The following is a 14,085-nucleotide window of genomic DNA, read 5'->3' on the forward strand; positions in this document are numbered from 1 at the left end:
TCTAAAATGTAAAAATGCCCAGTAAGCTTTTTTCCCATTACCTTTTTATATCAGCGATACAGGCAGAGAAGCCAGTCTGTAAAACTTTTATTAAATATAACTGAGGGAGGATATTGGCTTTCTCAGGGTCATTGTGAATTATGGTGCAAGAATACTCTTCCTTTCCCTGAGCTATGTGATGGTCATGGGTATTGCCACTTGTTCTTTCTTGGAAGCTCAGACAAGGAACATATATCCTTTATCTCAACCGCTTAAATGCTTTCCAAAGGAAGGGGTATGGTTTCTTCTATTGTTTTTTGTGGGGATTTTTGTTGGGTTAGTTGGTTGGTTTATTTAATAAGGACTTTGGCCCCAGTATTCTTAAGTGTTTAGGCGGAGATGAGCACATAATGCTGTGGAATTAATAGCTGTTATGTAAAAGGTCTCACCTGTTGGTGTTCTAACGGGTAAAATGTAAAATGAGGAGCAGGCGCCCATATTCCTTCTTGCAGGCAAATAAGTAAATTGGAGACTGGAGGAAAATGTTCTGGATTATCACTTCTGATGTAATGCTCAGGCTTGGCTGCAAGCCTGCGTTACTGGCCTTCCTGCCAGGGAGGGACACGGCTGGAGGCAGACCATAATCTTCAACAGTTCCTGGTTAAAGCTATATGTGTTCAGTATTTTCAGGGTGATGATTGCCCAGCAAGGGCCCCTTACTCCCAGCCTGTGCCATGTCAGGAGTTTGGGGCTGGGAAGAGCAGCAAGACTACAGAGCTGGCTAGGCAGCACCCACTGGCACAACATGGAGCGTCCTTTCCACTGAGCTCATAGTTGCCCATGGAGAACTTTTGGGGAACTGTTAAAACAGCTCCAAGTTTCTCCTCAGAAGAGAACTGATAAAGCTCATTGAGAAAAGAGAGGAAACAATACCATTAGTGTTTAATCATTTTTCTGTTTATGGATTATACTGACATATTTCAGACTTCCCTGCTTCATGAATCTGAGTTAGAGAAACAGAAATGGGAGGGCCTAATTAATTAAGCTTTAAGTATGGTTCAGTCTGTTGAAGGGAGCCCATTTGTAACTATCAGTGCTATTAGCAGATGTTTTAAAACGTCTACTAATTAATATGTGACGGAATAAATTAATACAATTGAGGTTAAAAGTGACTTTGGATGTAAATGATAGCAACATGATAAGGCAAGATTTTTCTAGGTTAATGAAAAAAGATCTCTTAATTTTAGAGAATATTTTAAGCAATTCAGGCTAATAATCATTACCTTTCTTCCCACAGAAATGCTGTATTCATCATGTAATTGAAGTAATGTAGCCACTGTTGAAATACATGAAATTTATCTTAAAACACAATTTTCTAAAGGACTTGGATTTAAAAAAATCTCTTTAAATAACTAACATGCAGAAATAAACAGTTTCTTCTAAGAAGGTTTTGTTTTTCCATCTGCTTTCCTTTCAGTAATGGGAAAGTTTCTGTTTCTAAATTGCCTTGAAAATTTGGCTGAGGCCTGTGATGGTGGGTTAGACAAGTAAGGAGAGGGGCCCAAGCTTCTATTTCTGAACACTGGGCTGTTACAGAAGAAAACTTTACTTGTCCTTAATGATTTAGAGCTTTTTTGCAAAAGATTTATCTACCGTAATCTGGACTATTAGAAACAGTAGGAGCCCTGTAATCCATGTTAACATGGACACATTAAATTAAAGCTGTTTCTGTTCTTCCTTAGCTGTCTTCAATTACCTGTGCTCCATTTTGGCCTACATTTTATTATGGAAACTCCTTTCCTGGGGAGCCCATGATCCATCATATTTCGTTTTTGTGGACCGCATTAAGTCTCTTTAAAACTTACGCAGTTGTCAATGGCAATTTATAAAAGCAGAAAGATCTTTGCCTGTTGTTGTGGATGATCTGGTGTGTCACAAAGATTTATTATCAGCATCCTAAAATAAGACAGATATTTTGTAATCATGGCGATGTGGCATTCGAAGAAAGGGAGTCATCTGTTTCCTTTTAACAGCTGGTTGAGTACAGAAGAGTTAGGCTTCAAGAAATAGAGTCTGGCTAGATTAATACTCCTCTCTAGCATGTTATTTTGGCCTAAGTTTTGGAAACCCAGAAGTTTAATTAGCTTGGCAACTGCATCTGCAGATTTTAGTCTAAAGAGTGTTAACCGTTATATCTTGATTTTCAAAATCTGGCTGGTGTCAGAGAACCAATTAGAGGGCTGTTAACATTTGTAAAAGCAATATATTCTTTCTGAGACCATGGTGGAGCCCTGTTTTGAACAAAATTATCAGATTCTGCCATGTTTCTTGTCTTTGAAAACATTAGCTCAGCCAAAGTGTTAAAGAACATTGGACTCCCACCATTTAGACATTCATATTAATACTGTTTTGAGAGATGGATTATCAAAATAAGATGAGGTTACTCATTTGGTAAATATCTAACACTTACAAAATTGCAAATGCCAAGAAATACAGTAAAATTTTCTGTCCTAATTCAGCACATACCAAAGAAAATAATTACTTTGTTAAATGAAGTGATGCCAAATATTTGTATCTAATATTTCGGTGCAGAGGTCAGTTAGCTTGGCTCTTTCTTTTGAAATGCAGCCATATTAATGTAACAGATTTTAAGTCAGTGCTGATGGCTGTGCAGCATTTGTTATCATGCACAGTTGAGTAGTTTACGTGAGTGTTTTGAAATCATGTAAATAGCAACAGATGCAAAACCGTTTCCTGGATGTGCTTGTGTATACAGCTACAGATACATATATTTGAATCTGCTTATCTGATTCTAGCACAGAATAATAAGTGACTGATTAAATTGAGGGTATTTTGGGGTAAGGCACTGACAGCCAATGTACTTAATCTAACACGTGTACTCCTTTATTGTTTGAGTACTGCATTTTAGGCGTTTATTAAATATTGTAAATGACACTGCAATCAATCAGATATTTGTGATTATACTGGTTACTAGACATTCTTAGGAAATGTAAATGCAAAAACAGAGCCCCAAACTACTGCATTTAAAAATGCATTTTAAAATCAGTGAAAATTATAAATTATCAGCATCATCCTGGATTTTGGCCATTTGAGAAGGAAATTTCCTGGGCCAGGCACCTTTGATGATTAATTTATTTAGCTATTTCCCTAATCAGTCACTATACACTAGAAAGATAATGTTAGTGGTCTTTTTGGGGAAAAGATAGTATCTTTAAAACACAGGAATATATACATCTACATTTAATTTCTCTGACTGGAAGTTAAGCAAAACATTTTATTTCATATAAAAGCATATGTTGAATATACTCAAATATTTTAATAATAAGACAGGTCTAAAAATTTTGCAGGAGTAAAATACCCAGTTGTATTCCTTTTCACCTTTCTGAAAACTTACTGGAAAAGGTTAATGTTGCAGCATGTCCAGGGATTCAACAGGTGATGGTCACAGTGGAAGCGTTATTTCATGTTCCAGAGATGAAAAACAGCTTTCCACTCACAATGTGGTAGTTGACACATCACCACAAATTTAAATGAGGCATGGGGTGAAAACTAGTTTCTGGAGTCAGGGTTCCTTTCAGTCTTAGTTTAGATTTCACTTGAAGGGTAATATAGCAGTTGTCCTTCTGTGTCTTTACTGATAAATAAAAATACTAGAAATAATACCACCAAAGAATTTATTTTAACTGCTGCATTGTTTTATATTTTTATTGTGTGCTGGGGATGGATCAAGCCATTGAGGAATTGGGGTCCTGGATAGGACGCTTTAGTCTTTGTTTGAGCAGCAGCAGAGAGAAGGTTGTAACTCTGGGTTTTACTTCAGTCCCCAGTCCTTAACTTACCAGAGACTAGGGACCTTCGAGGGTAATAACAGGTAAGAATAATCTCTTCCCCAGCATTAAGTAGATAAATCTGCAGATAGTAGGTATGAAGCTCTGTAAATAATGCTGTTTCTGTGAATAACATCACTCTTAGCTGTTACTGTTATATCCAAGAGTTAGCAATCTTCGTATACGTTATTTAAGTGTATTTATGGATTTGTATTTATTTATGTGTATTCTGCCTTGCTGCTCTGAGTGCTGCCATGTGCCAGGAATGCAGCACTGCAGTACTCCAACTCATGGGACTTGGAGACAACTGGATCCTGGGGCCAGGGCAGGAAGGAGTGGGCACTTCCACTGCTGCCCCTGTCTTTTTCCTCACTTCCAAGAAGCAGATTATTGAGTTTTGTAACAATGAGAAGGAAAAGAGGTCATAGATGTTGGTGAAAGCAAAGACAGCAAAATGAGAGGGAGGAAGAAACCAAGGAAAAGGTAGTAAAAGACTTATTAAATTATTTAGCAAAAAATAAATACAGAGATAATAGGCTTCTTTCTCTCAAGCAGTTAAATATTATCCTTGGTAAGTTGAATTTCATTATTTTTGTCCTTGTTCCAGTTTAACTGAGCTGGGGGCAATTATTTCTCAGGCAGTACTTCTTACAGAAGGTGTATTGAGTGACAAAAATGCTGATTTGTACAAGAAAAGAATGATGGCGTAATGTTAAAATTATTAAGAGACAAAACTAGTATTAATTTTAGGTGTTACTACTTCCATTTGATGCTATTCCTAAATCCATCATGGGTTTTCAGTGCTTCAGTTTTCCTTTCAGTGTCCATGAAAATTTTATATGCTGGCTACTGTTACTGAATTTTCTAAGAGTGGGACTTCACTCAAAGCTTGTAAAGCTGCACAAATGTTTACCTATATTTGATGGTTTTGTGAGAATATGAAGCTTTCCCTAGAGTTAGTGCCCTAGTGATGCTTCTTTGCCATTGGAAGGTGGGGCAGGTATGTGTGGGATAGGAGAGCAGCTGCACCAGTTAGAGCAGCTTGCACTGGAAAAAAGAAACCGCAATGTTGTAAGTACTGTTACTCCTGAGCGAGTAATTTCACTTACAGCTTTCCAAGGGCTTTTAGCTCAAGCCCTAGGGTCATTTACCATTTAAGTGTGCTTCCACCAGCAGTAGTAAATATGAAGCTAAGCCATGTGGATGTGATGAGCAGAACAGAGCACGGGAGATGAGTTGGGCAGGTGAGCGTGCAGTGGGAGTGCAGCTCTTTCCAACCGGAGGGGAGCCGGGCTGTGTTAGGGAGGTGGGCAAAGCTGTGCTCGCAGTGAATAAACGTGCTGAGAAAAAGTGCAGCTGTGCTTTTTTAATATGCACTGCAGGAGATTTCAGCAGCCTGATGATATATCATGCATTAATGTTGAAAAGATAAACACATTTGGAGAGCACAGGAAGGCCTTGTGTTTTTATGTTAGCAGAATGCTTCCTAATGAATAAGAACGTGCTGCTGGCTTCACAGAGCCATATGGCAGCTTTTCTAATTTTAGTTCAGTGCAGATGCATAATTCTCCCTTGTTTTACCTCCTGAAACCTTCCTGAGATGTCGCATAGTTTTTCCTGTAAGACTTGATCTATAGTTTCTGGGGGAAAATATGTATTCAAGAGTCTAAGAGCTTCTTTGCTCTGGACAGATGTGTGCTGTGTGATGAAAGAACAACCTCACTATATAATCACTTCCCTAAAATAGTAGCTAACTTTATTCACAAGGATGGGATAAGCTGGTGTTAAAATTGATTGCTGAAATAGTTGCTGTTTCTTAGGCTCTGGTGTTTTGAAAAATTGCTTGCTTTCACGGAATAAAAACAACTTGTATTGAGGCAATGGGAACTGGGTAAGGACGTGCATGGGGATATCAAGTTTCAAGTGAGCCGTGGATTGTAGTGCTTTGAATTACACAGCTACAAGGCAGAGCTGCTTTCCCTGTGGTTAACCAAGCATCAAAATAACTTGCACGTTCTTCACTGCTTTACTTCATCACGTGTAGTAATTCAAAACTACTCACATTACCAAATACATTACCAAAATATAGCCTTTGCTAAGTGTACGTTCTATTATATGTTAGCATTAGTTTTTGGTACTGTATCTACCCTTATCTTTGGACAATTAGATACTTCTGCATTTTTCTTGATCATTTGGATGTTTTTTTTGCACAGCAATTCAGAAGGATCATGCAGGGCAAACGTAGATACATGAATTAGTCAAGACAAGAATAATTAGCTAATACATACCAAGACTGGAGAAGATAAGTTGTTTTCAAGTTGTTTTCAAGGTAGTTCCAGTGTAAAATTAAATTGCATGTTTAAACTTTGTATAGTATTTACATTCACTTTCAAGTGATGTTCCTGTTACTGTTATAAGGATCTTGATTTGTATGGGATTTTTTGAAGAGTGCAGAGCTGAGCTTTCTGGTGTCACTTATTGCAAATCTCTTTGTTTATATTTTTTTTACCTATTGTACAAAAGAGTATGTGATTTGAGATGTGTGGCATTTCAATAGTGATTCCAGAAAATTACAAAGACACAGGCATCTGGGAAGCCTGTTTTAAACAGTCTCATATAATAAACTTGAATTTGTCTGTTACCAGGTTGTTTTTTTTTTTTGCTTGACCTTTTCCTTTGGTGGCTTTTAGAGCATGGGTTCTTCCCTGCCCACCATTTCACCAGCATCTCTTTTGTGCTCTTCTTGTTCTGTGAAGAACCTTAAATGTTGCTCCAGTGAAAAACAGGCTAAATCTGTGTTGATGCAAATTTTCTCTTTCAAGTTATGCTTCATCTTTTTGAAATTTCTGCAGAGGCTAAGTTTTCCTCTTTTAATTCAAAAATGCATTTTGGTTTCACAGAGAGCACGAAGGGGGAAATATTTCTGTAGCAGGTTTCCTTAAGGAAGTTGGAGCAGAGCTTGGATACAGACAAAGGGAGCTTTTTGAGTGGTTCAGCTGGTCCTGCCTGCCCACCTGTAGGAAAGTAGGGTTTGAAACACAACCAAGAGAAGGTGATGCCCGTCAGTAACACTTCTGAGTCTGCTGTCAGAAATGCAGAGAGAACTGACATAGCTTTAGTTGGGAGGATGGAAAAACAAGAGGGCTTGCTAAGCTAAAATGTAGCAGGAGACTTCCAACTATTGCTTTTGGCTTCTATTTCTCTGACTTATGAATTTCTGTTAAACTAATGTGATTTCACAAAGGTTTGCTTTCAGAATCTGGAATGAGCTTTGAATAAAGCTTGAGGCTTCCCACTCATAAATTTGTCAGAAAATATTTAGAGGGCTTTTTTCCCCTTCTTTATTCTGTATGTTAAATGTAGAAAAGTAAATACAGTTTATGATCACTAGGAAGATGCCCAATTGAAAATATTAATATGTATTTTAGTATAATACTGCTTATGCAATTGTAAACATACCCACAGTTTAAAGTCTAAATTACACACATCACTAAAATACTACATAATTGGATGTATATATTCTTTGTAGTATCTCTCTCAGGGGTACTTGTATTTTATTTAATTTTTTTTCTCTCTCTAGGCTAAACTCTTAATTGAGCAGAGCTAATAATTATTTAATGTGCATCAAGTTTATACTACTGTAATTCAGATAAAATATGCTTGATCCCTGGTAGCTATATTCATAAGGATGGGACCAGTTTCTAATTCAATGCACCTTCTCCAGTGCAGAATTCCCTGTATGGAGATGAAGCCATGGGAATTGCCTTTCCATCCTGCTCACTTCCAGCAGAAGGCTGAATTTCCCTGTCCACACTCTTCCTGTGCTGCCCTTTGGCCACCGTGCCTGTAGGATACCCAGTAACACTTGGCTAACATTTAACAGGGGCAGAACTGTCCTGGCAGGAGACATCACTGGAAGCTGTGAGGTCAGGGAACCAGCTCCCCTCTCCGTGTGGCTGCAGTGGCAAAATCTAGTGTCTGTGGTTAGTCAGAGGGTAACACTAATGATTCTCATGAGGCTGGAAAAACAGGGTTCTGAGAGGCTTTGCGAGGTTGGGCCTTTACAGCTATTTTCCTAAGCCATGACATTTAAAGATCATTAATCTAGTGTAGCAATTATAAACTCTCTGTGCTTTTGATTTCTTTGTTGGGCTCCCATGAACTTAAAAAAGATAGAAGTAAAAAAGGGAAAGTAAACTTTACATTTTTGCACCATTACTTAACACCAGAAGCTGGAACTGTTAAAAAAACAAAGAATACTGATTTGTGATAATGCATTATTTTGTCAGCATTAGAAATTCATGTATCAATCACTGTTTTTTTTCCAGCCTTTCTGTAACAAATTTTTGTTGTCAATTAGCCCTATGTGCTGTATTGCTGATGGAGAGATTTGCATTTCAAGACATTCCCCATGACTGACTGTCAGGATGACACTGCTGACAGGATTCACACTTAGTTGTCTTGTATGTGCTGATAAAGTCTACACGAGGGGCTTTGTAATTCAGTCAAAAATGGATAATTTATTGCATAGTTGAACGTTATTAGTAGGTGCAGTTTACAAAAGTGACGTGAATTACAGCTGGTCCTACTCAGAGGCTGTCTGAGGCCTAGGTGTCCTATACAATGCCACTTAAATTTAAGTGTGGCTTGTGGCCTGGAGGTGTAGCCTCTTCTAAGCTCTCCAGATACTTGAATTTTTACCCAAGTAAGCTACAGATCCAATTAGGAAGTCAATAATTTTGGAGCACTTGTGATTTATACTGCTTTTCAGAGTGCCTAGCCAAAGTTCATGAGTAGTGAACATGGAGTAGTAGTAGTTCATGAGTAGTACATTGTCACCATCTCTGGGAAAAGAGGGTAGTAACATTCGAGTATAAATAGAATTTTCATATTTTCTCCGTTCATTACACTTTTTCCTTGAGAAAGCACTGAGTTTATTGATTCTACAAAGATGTTGGTCTCTCTGAGGAAAAGGGTGTAAAAGGGAAAAGAAAATTAAGAAGTCAAATGGTTGTGAGGGACAGCTGGTGATGAAGCAGAAGCAGTCAGGGGTCAAACAATCAAAATGGAGAAAAGAGAGAAGTGGAGAGGAAAGCAGAGACTCTCAGGAACTGAATGTGAGGTTTGAAAGATCCTTGGATTGACCTGGTATTGCAGCTTCTGTGTTGATTACTATTATAACAATTTTAAATGTCCTCTTTTTCCTTTGTATAAACAAAACAATTTTTATCAATGTATAAAATCCATGTTTATAAGAATGAAAAAATCAGCAGCAAATATTTCATATTATGCAAAAAATAATCAGTAAAAGTAATCTGTAAACTGGTGACATGAGGAAACTGTAATTAATGTGCTTTCACGCTTTCGTGGGATCATATCCGCAGCCCCTCCATTTCTGGCTCATAGAGAATAATCCCATGTTCTCCCATAATCAAGATGGTATCAATGGCTGGAGCAGTGGTCAAATAAGAGCAAGAAGCTGATATCCCTGTCCATTCTAATATTTTGCAGTGTGAAAATAAGAGATCACTTTATGTTAGCAGGAACAGATGGGAAACAGATATCATCACTGGCTTTATTAAAAGCTCAACTCTATTTTTAGAGTTCTTTTAGAATTTTTAGAACATGTTTTCAGTTTCGTATATCATATGGTGCCAACTCCACTGTGTTGTAGCATGGGAAGGATTGTTCAATTGTTTTTCTGTTACACCTAATTTCTGCTTTTTGCCAAAACAAGAAAGGTAAGGAAAAAAATAAAATCCCACCCCTAGTCTAGACCAGAGATACTAATTTTATGGCCTCATGAGTTCAAGTGGCAGAGGAAATGTTAATAGTTATTTCTAGTGAATTTATTTCTATCATATTATGCTAATCAGAGTGATTTAAAATTAGTCCATTTGCTGCAACTCCATCTTGAGAGCAATTTGCTAAATCTTTATTCACAGTGGTGTTATATAGTGTATAACACCTAAGAAGACAGCTAAATTTTTTGTGAGTCTTTTCATGAAAGCAAGAAACCATAGAAATCTAGGATGAGACAGCTCAAATGACCAAAGCCTTATTGCCAGTGGGTGATCGCTGACAGGAGAACACCCAGGGCTTCACAAAAGCAGCTTCTTTACTCTATGTCTGAGCAGCACATATTCACACTGACCTTAAAACCTATCCCAAGGAAATTCAGAATAACTTTATTTGCACTATTGCAGCTCTACAGATAGTGGAAAATACTGTAAACTTGGATACATTTTAATTTGCATGACTGATGCTTTAATTTTCACTTTCAGTGATTTTCCAAAGGCCCTTTGTTCCATCTGCACATGGTACTTTCAGTAATTCCTGCAATGAATGTTCTTCTATGAAGACATAAATTCTTGTTATAATTTCAGTGTGCTTTAATGTTTAGTAAAATAATCTATTGTGTCATACTAAAAAATAAGAAATTTCTAATTTTTTTTTAATATTCTAGATTGCAGGATGGCTCTAGCTTTTACATAACTGCTGCTTGAAAAATAGTAAAATAATGTTTTGAGTATAGAACTAACAACAAAAAGTAACTAGTTTCATTAATCTACAATGTGCATTAGAATATATATTTTACATAGTAGCTGTATTTATTTTATTAATTAATCCTTAAACAAAAATATAATTATTGAAATAGAAAAATTAATAGAATTAATTACTTGATAGGAATTATAAACCTTCTAGGTTTGAAAGTTCTGTGAATATCCCTTACATGTGGAGTTGGGTATAACCTGCAATGCTGTATACAACACATTTTAACGTATGGCATTATGTTGCAGGAACCTGAAATCATTATTTTCTTGCCTGTAATTTTCAAATGCAGCACTTGAAATTTTATGTAGTTCTAATAATATATTGGTAAACAAGGCGGTATGAAAATTACGTGATAGTAAGAATATGGGTGGAGACATGGGAGCAGAACTGAGGCCGCTGTTTCTCAGTACTGAAACCGTAGATTGTGGACTTATGTTTTTCCTTCTAAATATAGCGGTCATGGAAAAGCTCTGCAGCTGTAAGCTTTGCGTCCTCTTTTAGATCAGTCTGACTACACCTTGATCCTAGTTTTTGCCCACTGCACCTTCATAAAGAGCCCTTGTCCTTGCCCAGGGTTAGGCTCTGTAGTTTGGTGAAATGTCTAGCAGAGAAACATGAGAAATTATTTCATTTGTGTCATAAGCCCTGAAAGCTGAGAAGCAAATAGGCTAGCTATGCTTCCGTTGAATCATTATGGGAGACTGTCTAATCTCATTTTCAGAACTGTTGCACTGTAAGCATTTCACAGCAGCCCTTCTCAATACTCTGTGGGCTCTTGGTGTGAGATCAGTCTGCTGTCACTTAACATACGCTATTTTCTCTTGCAGAAAAAGCAGCAGCAGCTAATGAAGATGAAGTGCAAAAAGCAGATGTATCGTCTACAGGTCAGAGTGTCATCGACAAGGATGCACTTGGACCAATGATGCTTGAGGTAAAGAGCACAAAATCCCTGTATTTAGGGCAGTTCTGCTCCTCCTAGGATGAATGAAATGAAAAGGTGTAGTCAGAGGTCACTGTAAAGGAATGATCAAGAGAGACAAGCCATCGTGGATACTTGGGATTATGTCATTAAAGAACAAGCAGCGTATTTATTTCTCTTGCATTCAGTGATGAAACTCTTTAACTTGAAGCAGGGAGAGGCACTGAGAGTTCTGCTTCTTTGTAACAAAGACAGCTTGAGGGGCTTCAGCTGATAGCAAGTCTTGGGTGTCTGCTTGTGCATGTTTTATTTTTCTGAACCACAACAGCTGTGGAAGACCTGTTGCACTTAGCCATTGACTTCTATATACTGTAGTATACAGATGAATAATATTGCTCTAAAATTGCATGTCATTGCTATACTGCTTTAGTATTTTATCATTTCAGCGCTTGAAGCAGGACTCTTCCCTCTAAAATATGAAAGTAATCTAGGAGAGGTTTTCAAGATGTGTATTTCAGTTTGTTCAGTTAATATTTCTGTCTGATTTTAGCTGTTATTTTGATACCCCAAAAGGTTGTATGATTCAAACCTAGCTTCCAAATGTGTGTTAGCAGTTATGTTGGGTACGTAGGTTACCAGGGGTCCTTATGTTACATGTACTACTGCTTTATCTGCTTAAACTCACTTGAAGACTGTTTATTCCCATCCTGTTCTGACTGTGGACTTTATCTGTAGGGAAGAATAAATGTAACTTTAGGTAACATAAAACACAAACTCTGAATCAAGGTAAAGGAACCAGCTTTGGCAGAAGCATAATTATTCTGTCATTTCTGGATGCCTGTATAACAGTTTTAAGTATCTGCTTTATTTTTCACAATTGGTCAAATGAAGACATAGTTTTCTATTCTGTGCATGAAATAAAAGCTCCAAATTCACACTGCAAAACAAGATTAGACACGTTGGAGGCATTGTTCTTTGAAAAGCGGGGGTAAGAAATTTATTTATTTAATTTAATATTTATTATGCATACTGAATTGAATGTTGTTGTTTTTGCTATTAAACAAGGTTATGCATTCATCTGTTACACTGCTATGTTAAAATTTATCTTTAATTTTCTATTAATTTAATTGTAAGGACCTGTTTTAATCACAAGGAAAATAAGAATAAGATTATATTTTTCCTGGCTTATCTTGTGTGATTGGCTACTGCAGCAAACATGGCATCTAAAATCACACATTTATTCTGTTGTTCCATTTAATTTAGTTTCTTTTTCCTTTGCATATGAACAATGAAACATTGTGGAAATTAATGAGCCATGGTCCTTTTGCACCAGGAAAGTTAAAAAGGACTGAAAGTTGTTCTATATTTGCTGTGGAAAGAGTACAGATACTTTCTTTATGTCTTTATCACCTTAAGGAAATGCAATTCAGTTATTTAATCTTTACAGAACCCTTTTATACAACCTCTTAAAAAAAAACCCTACCTTTTCTCTGCCAAATAATAATAAAAATTGCAATGCTGATGAGCAGTTTATTAGTTGATTTGGTTTAGAAATGTAATTGTATGTTTTTATTAAAGAATAAAACTGAAGAATCCTCAAAATAATTAGTGCTTCCAGCTGAAGACAGTGAGTACAATTCATCAGGCAGCTGCCTCTGAGGAATATTTTAACATATTTCTTGCTTAAAGCATAAAGTATATGTGAAGGAAGTGTGGAAATATAGTCAAGAGAGAGATGACAACATCTCAACACAAATGTATTTTCTGTTCCAATATATAAATCTAAAATATCTGTTTTCTTCTCTTCCATCATACTGTCCATTATTCGTTCACCCATTTTCCCAATAGCTCTGAAGAAAAGTTTTTGATTGTGGTGGCTCACATCTGGGAACAGAAGTAAGAAATTACTGCAAAAGTGGAGGCTTCTAAAATATTCACGTGTCTTGGTGCACTAACTTCTCAAAAGCATGCTGCTGCTTACCTTCAAGATTATTTTCTTAAGAGAATAGAAATGAGAGACTGAAATATAAGGCCCTTTGTTACTCTAAGCCCAGATGGCCACGTCTGTGATCAATTCAAGAAGCAGCTGTGAGGGAGCAGCACAGAGAGCACTCCTTTGCCAAACAAGTTGCCACTCTAGGAAGCAGTAGGGAAAACTGAAGATTATTGTGGGATGCCAGTAACTCTCATAATCTCTTGTTTGCTCTCTCCACCTTTGAAAGTTTTCTCCTTAGGACTCCAATAAACATCTATGGTAGCTTTGGTTTTGCAGCCCCTCTGAATTAATGTGTCGACAGCTGCCAAGCAGGATGCTTCAGCCAAACCCACACTCTTCTGCCAGCTCTAAATACTGTGGCTTCTATGGTTGGCCAGCTGGAGACTGATGTGGCTAGCATCTTTCTTTCTTTGATTAATTTTCAGCCAGTTCAGCTCTCTGCTCCAACTCTTCATAGCCTCACACAGTACAGGTTGCTGTTGTGATGTAGGAAGTACCAAATCAAACAGGCTATGCTCACACTGGCTTTAAATGGTGGCAAAATGCAGCCTAAGACACTAATCCAAAGCAGAGATACTGATCATTATACTATAAATTATTATGCTGAAAATTATACTAGAGCCTCAATTTATTAACTAATTGGTAAATCCTTGTTAGTTAAAATAAATATTACTCTGTAGGAAATGTAGCGAATGTTAAGAAAGTACATATAAAGGATGGAGCTCACAAAGAAAGCGAATCAACAGGAGGAACCAAGAATTATTGGAAACAAAAAGAAGGCAATGATA

The 14,085-nt window shown here is 37.1% G+C and overlaps 1 protein-coding gene across 3 annotated transcripts in view; it reads left to right on the forward strand.

The window, feature by feature from the left end:
• Positions 1 to 14,085, forward strand: part of NCOA2 (nuclear receptor coactivator 2) — a 187,007-nt gene that overhangs the window by 126,397 nt on the left and 46,525 nt on the right. For all 3 annotated transcript variants that reach the window (XM_021543382.3, XM_021543379.3, XM_021543378.3), the window contains exon 6: positions 11,210 to 11,313. In XM_021543382.3, coding sequence (XP_021399057.1) covers positions 11,210 to 11,313 — 104 coding nt within the window. The remainder of the gene's footprint in view (positions 1 to 11,209; positions 11,314 to 14,085) is intronic.

This window comes from Lonchura striata, chromosome 1, assembly GCF_046129695.1.
Source record: "Lonchura striata isolate bLonStr1 chromosome 1, bLonStr1.mat, whole genome shotgun sequence".
In the NCBI taxonomy this organism is placed as follows: Eukaryota; Metazoa; Chordata; class Aves; order Passeriformes; family Estrildidae; genus Lonchura; species Lonchura striata.